This window comes from Nyctereutes procyonoides, unplaced genomic scaffold (genome assembly GCF_905146905.1).
Source record: "Nyctereutes procyonoides isolate TBG_1078 unplaced genomic scaffold, NYPRO_anot_genome, whole genome shotgun sequence".
NCBI classification, from domain to species: Eukaryota; Metazoa; Chordata; class Mammalia; order Carnivora; family Canidae; genus Nyctereutes; species Nyctereutes procyonoides.
This window is the reverse complement of record NW_026575047.1, coordinates 60,825,910-60,840,024: the sequence shown is the minus strand read 5'-3', so window position 1 is coordinate 60,840,024 and position 14,115 is coordinate 60,825,910. Positions and strand designations below refer to the sequence as shown.

General features: G+C 38.6%; 1 protein-coding gene across 1 annotated transcript; it reads right to left on the bottom strand.

Annotated features, from left to right (window-relative positions):
• Positions 1-860: 860 nt before the first annotated feature.
• Positions 861-1,793, bottom strand: LOC129510233 (olfactory receptor 6C2-like). Its single transcript, XM_055326194.1, has one exon. It carries the CDS (start codon positions 1,791-1,793, stop codon positions 861-863), a length of 933 nt encoding a protein of 310 aa, XP_055182169.1.
• Between the last annotated feature and the right edge of the window lie 12,322 nt (positions 1,794-14,115).

Here is a 14,115-nt window from a genome sequence, read left to right as displayed (position 1 = left end):
TTGCTTTTATCAAGTAGCTAGTATCATTGAATATTTTAGTGGGATATGAGAGCTATAACTTTGGTTATTTTGAAGTATCTGGAGAGCTTGGAGAAAGAGAAGTGATTGTCTCACAATTTTAAATTTCCATCTCAAGGTATGGAAAAAAGAGTTAGAAAACTCTGACTTCCTTAAAATAAATCCTATATCTCCTATAACTACAGGATTGAAACTTTTTGAAACCAACTCAAGTCTAATCATGTGGTTGCAAATTGAATTCATAATCTCCAGGGGTTACTTGAGGACACATGTGAGTAGATTTTACTGAAAGCCTCAGAAAAGCAGACATTTATTATCCTGCTTAAGGGTTTGATCTCCTCTTGCTTGAAAAATATATAAGTTTTGAAGTAATTTTCTTGCAAGATAATGCTGAACTTGGTCAAGACTCACCCCACCTTCTCTCATTGCTTGATACCTAATAACAGGCTCAAGTTCAAACAGACTCCAGGGTGTTGGATACATATTATGATATAGAAGGAAGTAACATGCACACTAAAAGAATTTCATGACAGCTAATTTATATCAACTAAAACCTATGGAACATCTATGGGAATAGATCATAAGAGTTATGTAATCATGCTAAAATGAGAAGTAACAATGGATGTTTTTTAAAAAAAACTTTATTTATTCATGACAGATACACAGAGAGAGAGGCAGAGACACAGGCAGAGGGAGAAGCAGGTTCCATGCAGGAAGCCTGACGTGGGACTTGATCCAGGGTCTCCAGGATCACACCCCAGGCTGAAGGCAGCGCTAAACCACTGAGCCACCGGGGCTGCCCGTACAATGGATGTTTTTAATATAAAAATATTTTTAGTTTTTTAATCCTTTGAAAGAAATGCCATCTTTTTAATTGAGTCCTTAAAGGCTTGTTTGACTTGCTTATTCTGTAGTGTATAAATGAAAGGGTTCATCAAAGGGATGATTGAGGTATTGAGCAATGACACTACCTTATTAAGAGCCACTCCTTCCTTTTCAGTTTTGATATAGATGAAGATGCAACTTCCATAGGTGATGGAAACTACAATCATATGGGAAGAACAAGTGGAAAAAGCCTTTTTCCTTTGCTGAGCTGAAGGGAGTCTTAAAATGGTCTTGACAATATATGTGTATGACACAAATACACAGACTAATGTAACTATGAGGGTCAACACAGCCATGATTAAAACAAGTTGCTCTACAAATTGAGTGTCTGAGCATACAATCTTCAGGAGAGGAGATGCATCACAACCAAAATGGTCAATGAGATTGGAGTTACAGAAATCTAGCTGAACTCCCAGGCTAAGTGGTGGGAGTATGACAATTAACCCAATCAGCCAACAGCAAAGGACAAGAATTGTGCATACCCTTTCATTCATGATGATAGTGTAGTGCAAGGGCTTGCAGATGGCAACATAGCAGTCATAGCACATGGCAGTTAGAAGAAAAAATTCTGTTGCTCCAATGAGGATAACAAAAAATAATTGGATGACACAAGCATTATAGGTAACACTTTTGTCCCCAGTTGTCAGGCTGTATAAGAATCGAGGAACACAGACAGTTGTAAATATTATTTCTAAGATGGAAAAATTCCGAAGGAAAAAGTACATGGGTGTTTTGAGGTGAGAGTCTACAAGAGTGAGGAGGATAATGATTAGATTTCCAGCAACAGTGAAAATGTAGGTTAAAAACAGAAATAATGAAAGAAAAACCTGTAGTCGTGGATCATCTGTTAATCCTAGTAGGATGAATGTTATTGCAGAATGATTTTTCATTACTGACTTCAGATATATAATGAGTCTGTATTATTAAGTTACAAACCTTGAATCTGAGGAATAGAATATAAAAGTAATATATCAATAAGCTATTTAGAGAAAAGTAGTCCAGCAAGCTAGTAGAAGCGTATCTTAGAACTTTTATTTGATTGTCAGTAATCTGGTGTAGAAGTGATTGCATCATGCTTCATTTCCCTGGACTCTGCTTTACCTTGGTCTTTAGAATATGGTTTATAGAAAACATCCCTCTGAAATTTAATTTCCACTCCAGTTATAGGACCAATTTTAAAGTATACGGAAAATACCACAAGGATTTCACAGTCTCCTGAGATTAGGGCCAGCCATCTTGGTATCTTTAGTCCTCAGTGTAGAGTAGGAAATTCATAAATGTTAATAAATAGAAAAATATGTATACAATTTTTATTTCCCACCTGTCAGGACAGCATATCAGCAAGTCATTCTCATAGGCTATAATAGTATAATACCACCAGTGGCTTAGTTATATTATTTCCATGCTTTGCAACACTCGTTCCTTCAAATAATTACTTAATCCCCCCAAATTCTGGAAAAGTCTCTACTGTGTGGGTGAACTGGGAGCAGTATTACAGAGTTACCATGAAATTTCTTGAGTCTCATATTTCTCCAGAATTTCTTCTTTGCTCTCTTTTTATAATAGACTGAAATATTTGAGTCTCTGTCCTTCCCCTGTATCAGTTTGATCAGTCTCTCTTTTGTTTCCTCTCATGAATTCCACTTTCAACATCCATCTGTTCTCTAGCATCCCACCCATCCCAAGCCTTCCCAGAATAATGACAAGTGAGATGTTCTGATGTCCTTCCCAGAGAACAGAGTCCTGTCCTTAGGCTTCCATGAGCCATATTGGGGTTGTGTAGCTTACACATAGATGTTTCAGCTTCCAAATGCCTTCTAAGTCTACTTGCCATCTGCAATAATAAGATAAAATCTAGATCCTTCAAGGTGATCAGACATAAGGGAATACCACTTGGGTGAGGAGTTGACTTCTTTGCCTTTGTTCCATTCTCTGAAGACTTGGGAATGCCACGGGAATTGCTATCCCTATCGTTGGTCCTCAGCACTCTGGCCCAAAGATAGACTCAGCCTGTACTTATTTCCCCAAAGGACAGTTATTATTAGGCATTAATGCTTAAGAAGGCTTAAATATGACACGGAGAATAAAGAAATCTGGTTATTAGGTGTGGATATTCTTAAAAACTGAAAAATAGCCATCTTTTTGAGTTTCCCTACAAAACTGTCTCCCTGTGATGCTTCTTTTGAAGATCCTGTCAAAGAAATGATTGTCACCACCTTCCAGGAACCCACTGAGTACTTTCTCATTTCTCACATTCCCTACCTATTCATGTACCCTTCCCAGCAATTGTGGCAATACTAAGAAGTGTCAGAGCTGGAATTACTGACCCAGGTCAAACCGGATTAAAATTAAAGTGTTTCCAGGAAATCGATAATTTTAAGATTTTGGGCAATTGCTTATCTCTAGACCATTCTAATAATCACAAGTTAATTAAAATGTTAGATTTTTTTAATGCTTCCTAGCCAAAAAGTATGTCTGGGGCGTCTGGGTTTCTTCAATAAATGACTAGAATGAAATCTCATGAGTCACCAATTATATTGTAATATAAATGTTCTTTTAGTGTGCTGCTCTAAGATATTCCTCACAAAATGTCTTAAGCGTTGTTTCCCTTTGTGCTTAGAGAAGGCATCTTTTTTTTTTCTGTTGAGAAGCGTTGCCACAGTGTGACAGGCATTATAGATGCACCATAATAGAAGGCTGCTGACCTAGACTTATGTGATAAAGAGTGTCAGCAAATAAATAATGCATGCTGATTCAAGATTGCTTTCTTGGACTAAGACATGAAAATTTCCTAAGAGCCACACATATTTTTCATGTTGGCCAATACACTGACACCCCAATTAATATCACTGGATGGCGCACCATTACGTATCATAAAAATATATAATCTTGTGCCCTAAATTCAGAAGAAATGACTGAAATAAAATTTGTAAATACCTTCACATCATTGGATGACTACTTTAAGAAGAAGGACTAACACAAAGAAATTATATTAAATATTGAAGTTTTAGGCCATGTTTATTTTACTTTCTGTTATCAAGGATAATTTTAAATTATGGAGACTTGTTATTTATTATTTTTCCCTTTACTTATTAAAATTATTTATTTATTTTAGACAGAGAGTGAGCAAGTAGGGGGAGGAACAGAGGGAGAAGGAGAGGGAGAATTCTCAAGCAGACTTCCCGCTGAGCATAGAGCTCTACTGAGGCTTGATCCTAGGACCCCAAGACCATGACCTGAGCTGAAATCAAGTCAGATGCTTGACCAACTGGGCTACCCATTGCCCCATTATTTTTTCCTTAAATGTTTCCTTCAAACATTACTTGTTTGAATCCTCCATAATAAAATATGAGCCTAGTAAATGAATATTTACTTGTTTTATTATATTTTATAAAAATAATATCTTGAAAATAGCATTTGATGCTTTTCTCATTTAACCTCACTTTATCCATTCAATTATTTTCAAGCACTTATGATGTATTTTCCTCATGTTATTAAATATTCTTCAAAATTCAATTTTACTTGCTTGTCATATCTCAACATATAAAGAACAAAATGATAAAATTAATAGTTTTTTTTGGCAGCTTCCACATGACCTTTATTAGAAAGACTCAACTTTACACTCAACTCAAGAGCCTGATGTGGGACTCCAACCTGGGACTCCATGATCACGCCCTGAGCCCAAGTCAGACGCTCAACCACTGAGCCACCCAGGCGTCCCACATTTTCTAAAACTTATAATATTTTAAATTAATAACAAATGTACTTATTTTTACATTTTTGTGCTATTTGATTGAACATATCAGTAAAAAAACAGTGAATATCAGAGTCTCCAAATCCTAGAATGTAGTTTAATCTAATTAGCATGACATTAATTATTATTATGGATTCTTTTTAGTACTGAAGCAGCTCAAGATGGACTGGAAATGTTCAAGGATAAGTTAAATAATCATTCAACAGGGTGTTTTTTTTTTAATTTATTTATGATAGGCACACAGTGAGAGAGAGAGAGAGAGGCAGAGACACAGGCAGAGTGAGAAGCAGGCTCCATGCACCGGGAGCCCGACGTGGGATTCGATCCCGGGTCTCCAGGATCGCGCCCTGGGCCAAAGGCAGGCGCTAAACCGCTGCGCCACCCAGGGATCCCAACAGGGTGTTTTAGATGAATCTTTGAAGTTATTTGTAGCCCTCATATTCTAACATATTATGAAAAAAGGAGAAATAATTTTTGATAACCTTGCTTTGGCCCTTCTCATTATAGTACAACAGTGACTACACTCTCCAGTTGTGTTTGTAGCTAGTCTTATTCTTAATTCTGATATTTTCCAAGAGCACTGCTTAAAAATCATGTTCAGATTCATTATTATGTTATATAGAACAAAATGGAAACTCAGCAATTACTTTTCGAATCCTCTCTGAAAATTTAAGCACGTCTTGTACTCAGATTTTTTAGTAGAAATATATAAACTCACTGCCTTTTTTCAGGGACAACTTTTATACACCTTCCATGAGTCCAGCTCCCAAACATTTAGGCACAAAAATGACAAACACTTCATACTTACTTTCTGGTGGTTCCTCATCACTTTTTGGGAAATTTAATCTAAAGTTGTTTCTTGAATCTGAGAAACACTGGGTGCTAGTGGTTATAATTTTGAGTTAACTTTGGTATACTTTGAAACTCCACATGCTCTTCTGGGTAGGAGTGGCTGCAAATGCAAGGTAATATGCAAGGGCATAGAGAATAGCATCCTTTGCTCTTATCATCACCAAGTCTCACATGGATCAATGAGAGTTCCTATCTTTCATTGAGCTATCAAATAATATTTTCCTGAATTTTCTAACTGAAAGGATGGACAAACATGGCAAGCAAATGCTAGCAACTCTCCCTGACTATGGAAATCAAAATGGTTTGACCTCTCTGTGCAAAGAAATGATTTGCTCTATAAATTTTCATTAATAGAAATGGCATGGCCTTATGCCAGGGAACAATTAAGTGAACAGTGAAAATGTCCTTAGTGACTATATTAGAACCACTAGTGAATCTATAGTAAATTTAACTTTGCTAACAAAACAAAATAGAGAAAAAGAAAGAGAAAAATTTAACCAGCACCTGTGGGGCAATGTCCCCAGGTAAGAAATGCAATCATAATAGTATTAGTGGCAGGGGAAAAAAAGTCTGATGATAAAATGGCAATCAGATTCTCACTATGTTCTTTTTATATTGTTGAAATGCTGGGGGTCATCTGATGATATCTGTTGTAGGGCATACTCGTATGATCTACTTGTTAGTCTTCCCCATCTATCTGATTATTAGTTCTTAAATGTTTTCTTTTAATCATTAGGAGAATGAAAGTTTATTTTGTTCTACTAATCATGTAGTTCATCCATGGGTCCTATTAAGGTAGAACTAATTATCATTCATATATTCATTAATCACTGCTATTTCACAAGTCCAGTACTGCTCTTTCATACTCAAAACATGAACAGAACTTGGTAAACTGAAAGATGTCATTCTGCTTATGAGGAATGTGGGATCTGAGTGTGTTGTGCTTAGTATCCACCATTTCATAAGTCCAGAGATCACCCCTACCTTTCTACAATACTCAGCAGTGCCAGATTCTCATAAAGCCCAGTAGCTGAGAACTGAGAAATCTGAGCTGAAGTTGGAGGATCAACCACATGCATGTAACTGACTTGGTGGCTCTTACCCCTAACATGAGAACTATCCTGCAGAATATGTTGTATGCCTCTGAGAGAAATATGTATTCTGCTGCTGTTGGATGGAATGATCTATGGATGTCTGTTAGGTTCATTTGGTGTAATATATGGCTCAAGTACAATGCTTCCTTGCTGGTTATCTGTCTGGAAGTTCTCTCCATTGCTGAAAGTAGGGCATTGAAGTCCACTATGATTATTGTATTGCTATTTTTCACTTCAGATCTGTTAGTATTTACTTGATATTCTTCAATTTGTTTTCTTTAATGATTTCTATCTCTTTGTAAATTTCTTATTTTGCTCATGAATTTTCCCCCTGATTTCACTGATTTAATTTCATTTCTATCTTATGTTTTCTCATAGCTCAGTGAGTTACCTTAAAACTAGTATTTTGATTTCTCTATCTGTTATATCATTAGATTCCATGCTTTTGAGTTCAGTTATTGAGTAGTTATTGTTATCTTTTGTGATGACATGTTTTCTTGATATTTCATGTTCCTTGAAGTTTTGAATAGATTTTTTTTGCATTTGAAGTAGAGGAAGGCTTGCCCCAAATTTTTGTTTTATTGAAGTATAGATGACATACAATGTTACACTGGTTTCAGGTGTACAGCGTAGTGATTCAACAACTCTATATGTCGTGCCAAGCTCAACACAAAAGTAGCTACCATCATTCACCATATAATGGTATGACAACATCATTGACTATATTCCCTGTGTTCTACCTTTTGTGCTCATGACATATTCATTCTATAACTGGAAATCTATAACTCCCACTGATCTTCATTCATTTTGCCCATACCTTTTCTGGCAATGACTAGAAAGGTGGTTCTCTGTATGATTGATCTGTCTGCTTTTTTTTGTTGTTTATTAATTTTTTAAAAAAATTTTTATTGGAGTTCAACTTGCCAAAATATAGCATAACACCCAGTGCTCATCATATCAAGTGCCCCCTCAGTGCGCATCACCCAATCACCCCAACACACTGCCCACCTCCCTTTCCACCACCCCTTGTTGAATTCCCAGAGTTAGGAGTCCCTCATATTCTGCCTCCCTCTTTGATATTTCCTACTCATTTTCTCTCCTTTCCCCTTTATTCCCTTTCACTATTTTTTATATTCCCCAAATGAATGAGACCATATAATGTTTGTCCTTCTCTGATTGACTTACTTCACTCAGCATAATACCCTTCAGGTCCATCCACATCAAAGCAAATGGTGGGTATTTGTCATTTCTAATGGCTGAGTAATATTCCATTGTATACATAAATCGCATCTTCTTTATCCATTCATCTTTCAATGCACACCGAGGCACCTTCCGCAGTTTGGCTACTGTGGACATTGCAGCTAGAAACATCGGGGTGCAGGTGTCCCAGTGTGTCACTGCATCTCTATCTTTGGGGTAAATCCCCAGCAGGGCAATTGCTGGGTTGTGGGGCAGATCTATTTTTAACTCTTTGAAGAACCTCCACACAGTTTTCCAGAGTGGCTGCACCAGTTCACATTCCCACCAACAGTGCAGGAGGGTTCCCCTTTCTCCACAACCTCTCCAACATTTGTTGTTTCCTGTCTTGTTAATTTTCACCATTCCCACTGGTGTGAGGTGGTATCTCATTGTGATTTTGATTTGTGTTTCTCTGATGGCCAGTGATGCAGAGCATTTTCTCATGTGCTTGTTGGCCAAGGCTAGGTCTTCCTCTGTGAAATTTCTGCTCATGTCTTTTGCCCATTTCATGATTGGATTGTTTGTTTCTTTGCTGTTGAGTTTCATAAGTACTTTATAGATCTTGGATAGTAGCCCTTTAACAGATGGGTGATTTGCAAATATCTTCTCCCATTCTGTAGGTTGTCTTTGAGTTTTATTGACTGTTTTTTTTTGTTTTTGTTTTTTGTTTTTGTTTTTGCTGTGCAGAAGCTTTTTGTCTTGATGAAATCCCAATAGTTCCTTTAGCTTTTGTTTCTCTTGCCTTCATGGATGTATCTTGCAGGAAGTTGCTGTGGCCAAGTTCAAAAACGGTGTTGCCTGTGTTCTTCTCTAGGATTTTGAAGGAATCTTGTCTCACATTTAGATCTTTAGTCAATTTTGAGTTTGTCTTTGTGTATGGTGTAATAGAATGGTCCAATTGCATTCTGCATATGGATTTCAATTTTCCCAGCACCATTTATTGAAGAGACTGTCTTTCTTCCAGTGGATAGTCTTTCCTCCTTTATCGAATATTAGTTGACCATAAAGTTAGAGGTCCACTTCTGGATTCTCTATTATGTTCCTTTCATCTATGTGTCTGTTTTTGTGCCAGTACCACACTGTCTTGATGACCACATCTTTGTAGTACAACCTGAAATCTGGCATTGTATTACCTCCAGCTATTGTTTTCTTTTTTAATATTCCCCTGGCCATTCAGGGTCTTTTCTGATTCCACACAAATCTTAAGATAATTTGTTCTAACTATCTGAAGAAAGTCCATGGTATTTTGATAGGGATTGCACTGAATGTGTAAATTGCCCTGGGTAGCATGGATATTTTCATAATATTAATTCTTCCAATCCATGAGCATGGAATATTTTTCCATCTCTTTCCTTCCATTTCTTTCAGAAGTGTTCTATAGTTTTTAGGGTATAGATCCTTTACCTCTTTGGTTAGGTTTATTCCTAGGTATCTTATGCTTTTTGGTCCAATTGTAAATGGGATTGACTCCTTCAGTTCTCTTTCTTCAATCTTATTGTTAGTGTTTAGAAATGTCACTGACTTCTGGGCATTGATTTTGTATTCTGCCAAACTGCCAAATTGCTGTATGAGTCTAGCAATCTTGGGGTGGAGTCTTTTAAGTTTTCTATGTACAGTATCATATCATCTGCGCAGAGGGAGACTTTAACTTCTTTGCCAATTTGAATGCCATTTATTTTTTTGTTGCCTGATTGCTGAAGCTGGGAATACTAGGACTATATTGAATGGCAGTGGTGAGAGTGGACATCCCTGTCTTGTTCCTGATCTTAGGGGTTAGGCTCCCAGTGTTTCCCCATTGAGAATATTTGCTTTGGGCTTTTCATAGATGGCTTTTAAGATGCTGAGGAATGTTCCCTGTATCCCTACACTCTGAAGAGTTTTGATCAGGAATGGATGCTGTATTTTGTCCAATGCTTTTTCTGCATCTATTGATAGGATCCAATCGTTCTTGTTTTTTCTCTTGCTGATATGATAAACCACATTGATTGCTTTATGTGTGTTGAACCAGCCTTCCATCCAGTGGATAAATCCCACTTGGTCATGGTGAATAATCTTCTTAATGTATTGTTGTATCCTATTGGCTAGTATATGGTTGAGAATTTTTGAATCCATGTTCATTAGGGATATTGGTCTATAAAACTCCTTTTGGTGGGGTCTTTGTCTGGTTTTGGTATTACGGTGATGCTGGCCTCATAGAATGAGTTTGTAATTATTCAATCTCTTTCTATCTTTCTGAAAACCTTTAGTAGAAGAGGTATGGTTTCTTCTTTAAACGTTTGATAGAATTCCCCAGGGAAGCCATCTGGCCCTGGACTTTTGTGTCTTGGGAGGTTTTTGATGACTGCCTCAATTTCCTCCCTGGTTATCAGCCTGTTCAGGTTTTCTGTTTCTTCCTGTTCCAGTTTTGGTAGTTTGTGGTTTTCCAGAAATGCGTCCATTTCTTCTAGATTGCCTAATTTACTGGTGTAAAGCTGCTCATTCTCAGTTTTTAAGATCTTTTGTATTTCCTTGGTGTTGGTGGTGATCTCTCCTTTCTCATTCATGATTAGATTTTACTAATTTGAGTCTTTTCTCTCTTCTTTTTTAATAAGGCTGACTAATGGTTTATCTATCTTATTAATTCTTCCAAAGAACCAACTCCTGGTGTTGTTGATTTGTTCTACAGTTCTTCTGGTCTCCATTTCAGTGAGTTCTGCTTGAGTCTGTATTAACGTCTCTTCTTCTGCTGGGTGTAGGATCTATCTGTTGTTTTTTCTCCAGCTCCTTGAGGGCAAAGGTTAGCTTTTGTATTTGAGTTCTTTCCAGTTTTTGGATGGCTGCTTGTATTGCGATATATTTCCCCCTCAGGACTGCTTTTGCTGTATCCCAAAGATTTAAATGGTTGTATCTTCATTCTCATTAGTTTCCATGAATCTTTTTCATTCTTCTCTAATGTCCTGGTTGACCCTTTCATCTTTTAGCAGGATGGTCCTTAACCTCCACATGTTTGAAATCCTTCCAAACTTCTTCTTGTGACTTAGTTCTAATTTCAAGGCCTTATGGTCTGAAAATATACAGGGATGATCCCAATCTTTTGGTAGCAGTTAAAACTTGATTTGTGACCCAGTATGTGGTCTATTCTGGCAAAAGTTCCATGTGCACTTGAGAAGAATGTGTATTCAGTTGCGTTTGGATGTAAAATTCTGTAAATATCTGTCAAATCCATCTGGTCCAGTATATCATTTAAAGCTCTTGTTTCTTTGGAGATGTTGTGCTTAGAAGATCTGTCGAGTGTAGAAAGTGCTACATTCAATTCACCAAGTATAAGTGTATTATTATCTAAGTATGTCTTAACTTTGGTTATTAATTGATTGATATACTTGGCAGCTCACACCTTAGAGGCATAAATATTCATGATTGTTAGGTCCTCTTGTTGCATAGATACTTTACGTATGATGTAGTGTCTCTCTTCATCTCTTACTACAGTCTTCGGGATAAACTTTAGTTTATCTGATATAAGGATGGCTACCGCTGCTTTCTTTTGAGGACAATTTGAATGGTATATGATTCTCTAACCTTTTATTTTCAGCCTGCAGGTGTTCTTAGGTGTAAAATGAGTCTCTTATAGACAGCAAATAGATGGGTCCTGCTTTTTTATCCAGTCTGAAACCCTGAGCCTTTTGATGGGGTCATTAATCCCATTCACGTTCAGAGTTACTATTGAAAGATGAATTTAGTGTCATCATGATACCTATTCAGTCCCTGCTTTGTGGATTGTTTTCTTGGAATTCATCTTTCTTTTACAGAGTCCCCCTTAATATTTCTTGGAGAGCCGGTTTGGTGGTCCCATATTCTTTCAGTTTTTGCCAGTCTTGGAAGATCTTTATCTCTCCTTCTATTCTGAAAGAGAGTCTTACTGAATAAAGTTCTTGGCTGCAGATTCTTCTCATTTAGGACCCTAGATAGATCCTCCCAGCCCATTCTGGCCTGCCAGTTCTTGTGGAGTGGTCTGCTGTTATCCTAATGCTTCCGCCTATAAAAGTTATAGATTTCTTGTCTGTTGCTTCTTTAAGGATCTTCTCTTAATCTTTGGAATTCGCACGCTTAACAATTAAATGTCCAGGTGTTGAACGGTTTTTATGATTTTAGGGGCGGGTCTCTCTATTTCCAGGATCTGAATGCCTGTTTCCCTTCCCAGGTTAGGAAAGTTTTCAGCTATGATTTGTTCAAATACATATTCTGGACCTCTGTCGCTTTCAGCGCCCTGGGAAACCCCAATTAAACGTAGGTTTTTCTTCCTCAGGCTGTCACTTATTTCTCTTAATCTATCTTCATCATCTTTTGTCTCTTTTTTCAGTTTCCCTCTTTGCTATCAACTCGTCTTCCATGTCACTCACTTGTTCTTCCACCTCGTTAACCCTTGTCGTTAGGATTTCAATTCAATTGATTTTTAATTTCTGCCTGATTAGATCTAAATTGTGCAGTCATGAAGTCTCTTGAGTCCTTTACGCTTTTTTCTAGAGTCACCAGTAGCTTTATAATAGTGCTTCTGAATTGGCTTTCTGACATTGAATTGTAATCCAGATTTTGTAACTCTGTGGGAGAGAGGACTTTTTCTGATTCTTTCTTTTGAGGTGAGGTTTTCCTTCTAGTCATTTTGTTCAGTGCAGAGTGACCAAAAACAAGTTGTATTGGGAAAAGGAGAAAAAGGGAGGAGAGAAAGAAGGAGAAAAAAGAGAAAAAGAAAAAAAAGGAAGAAAAAAAGAAAAAAAGAGAAGAAATAGAGAAAGAAAAAGGAAAAAAAGGTGGGGGAAGCAAACAGAAATCAAAAAGCAAAAAAAAAAAAAACAAATAAACAAACAAACAAACAAAACATGGGGTTGTATCTTCTGATTCTGTATACTTTGAGTCCCTTGACTTCCCTGGAACTTGTCCGTCTGGTTGGTCTTCTGGGGGAGGGGCCTGCTGTGCTGACTTTCAGGTGTTAGCACTTGGGGGGGCTGCTCTGCCCCCTGCCTGGTGCAGGGCTCAGTGGGTGTTGTTTACCCCATGAGGCCCCAGGAGGAACAATACCAGTGGTGGCGGCCAGCTCTGCAGCCCTGGAGTCAGCTCCTGCAGTAACTACAGAGCTCTCAGTCTGCAGGGCCTGGAGGCTCCGGGGCGGGGCGCTGATCTGCTCAGCTCGGGGCAGGAGCGTCCTTGCTGTCCTGGGCCCTCCAGGCCTCTGCCTGTCCCAGGGGTGGCCGGATCCTGGGCTGTGTCCCTGGCACCCTGTGCTCTGGGGCCTATGCTGTTGGATTCGTGCTCCCCACCAGGCAGCCCCCTCCGCGGAGCCTGTTCCTCTGCGGGAGCCGCCTCCGAGCTGCTTCCTGGGCCACGCACCCCCCTCCGTGTAGCCACCGCCCGAGCCCCTCCGAGCTGCTCCCGGGTCCCGCGGTGCACGCTGCAGTTCTTCAGGGAGCTCGGCGCGCACTCTCCGTCGGGCCGCGCGGGTGTCTGTTAGTGCCCCAGGGAGCCTGAGGGCATCCCCGCCCTCCTGGGGTCCTGCTCTAACTCCCTGCGAGTGCCTTTCTGCCCGGGGAGATTGGTAAAGCTCCTGCTTTTCCGGGACGGGGCTCTCCTGTCCTGGGGGCACTCGCCCCGGCCTTAGCCCGGCTGTCGGGGGTCCCTCGCCCTTGGATGCCTTTTGTTTCATTTCTTCCCCCACCCCATCTTCCTACCTTGATAGAAGCGCAAACTCTTCTCACTGTAGCATTCCCGCTGTTCTCTCTTTTTTATTTTGTTTATTTTTTATTTTTTTTTCTGTTCTCTCTTTAAATCTCAGGCCAAATTCATAGATTTTCAGGATAATTTGAAGGTTATCTAGGTAATTTGGTGGGGACAGGTGATTTGGGGACCCTACTCTTCCGCCATCTTGCCCCTCCTCCAAGGTGCGTATTTTTCATAATTTTTCTACAAAAATACAATGAAGTACATAAATTGGATAAAGCAAGAAATACTGATTTTACCATCTTTCAATGATGTGAGTAATTGCATGAAAATTTCTAAACATCAACTGCAATATTTCAGATAAGAGAACCAATAAATAAGACAGAACATGCAAATACGTATTATAATCAAATGCAAACAAGACAGACAAAAGAAATTAAGATGAGCATGGATTATAGAATATATTTGACAATTGTTATCAATGGTGGTGATATTGATAATCATGAATTATACATTCCATCTCCTCCCTTTAATACTCTTGCCACCTAAATATCTTTAAAAGAAGAAAAGGAGAGAGAGAAAGAA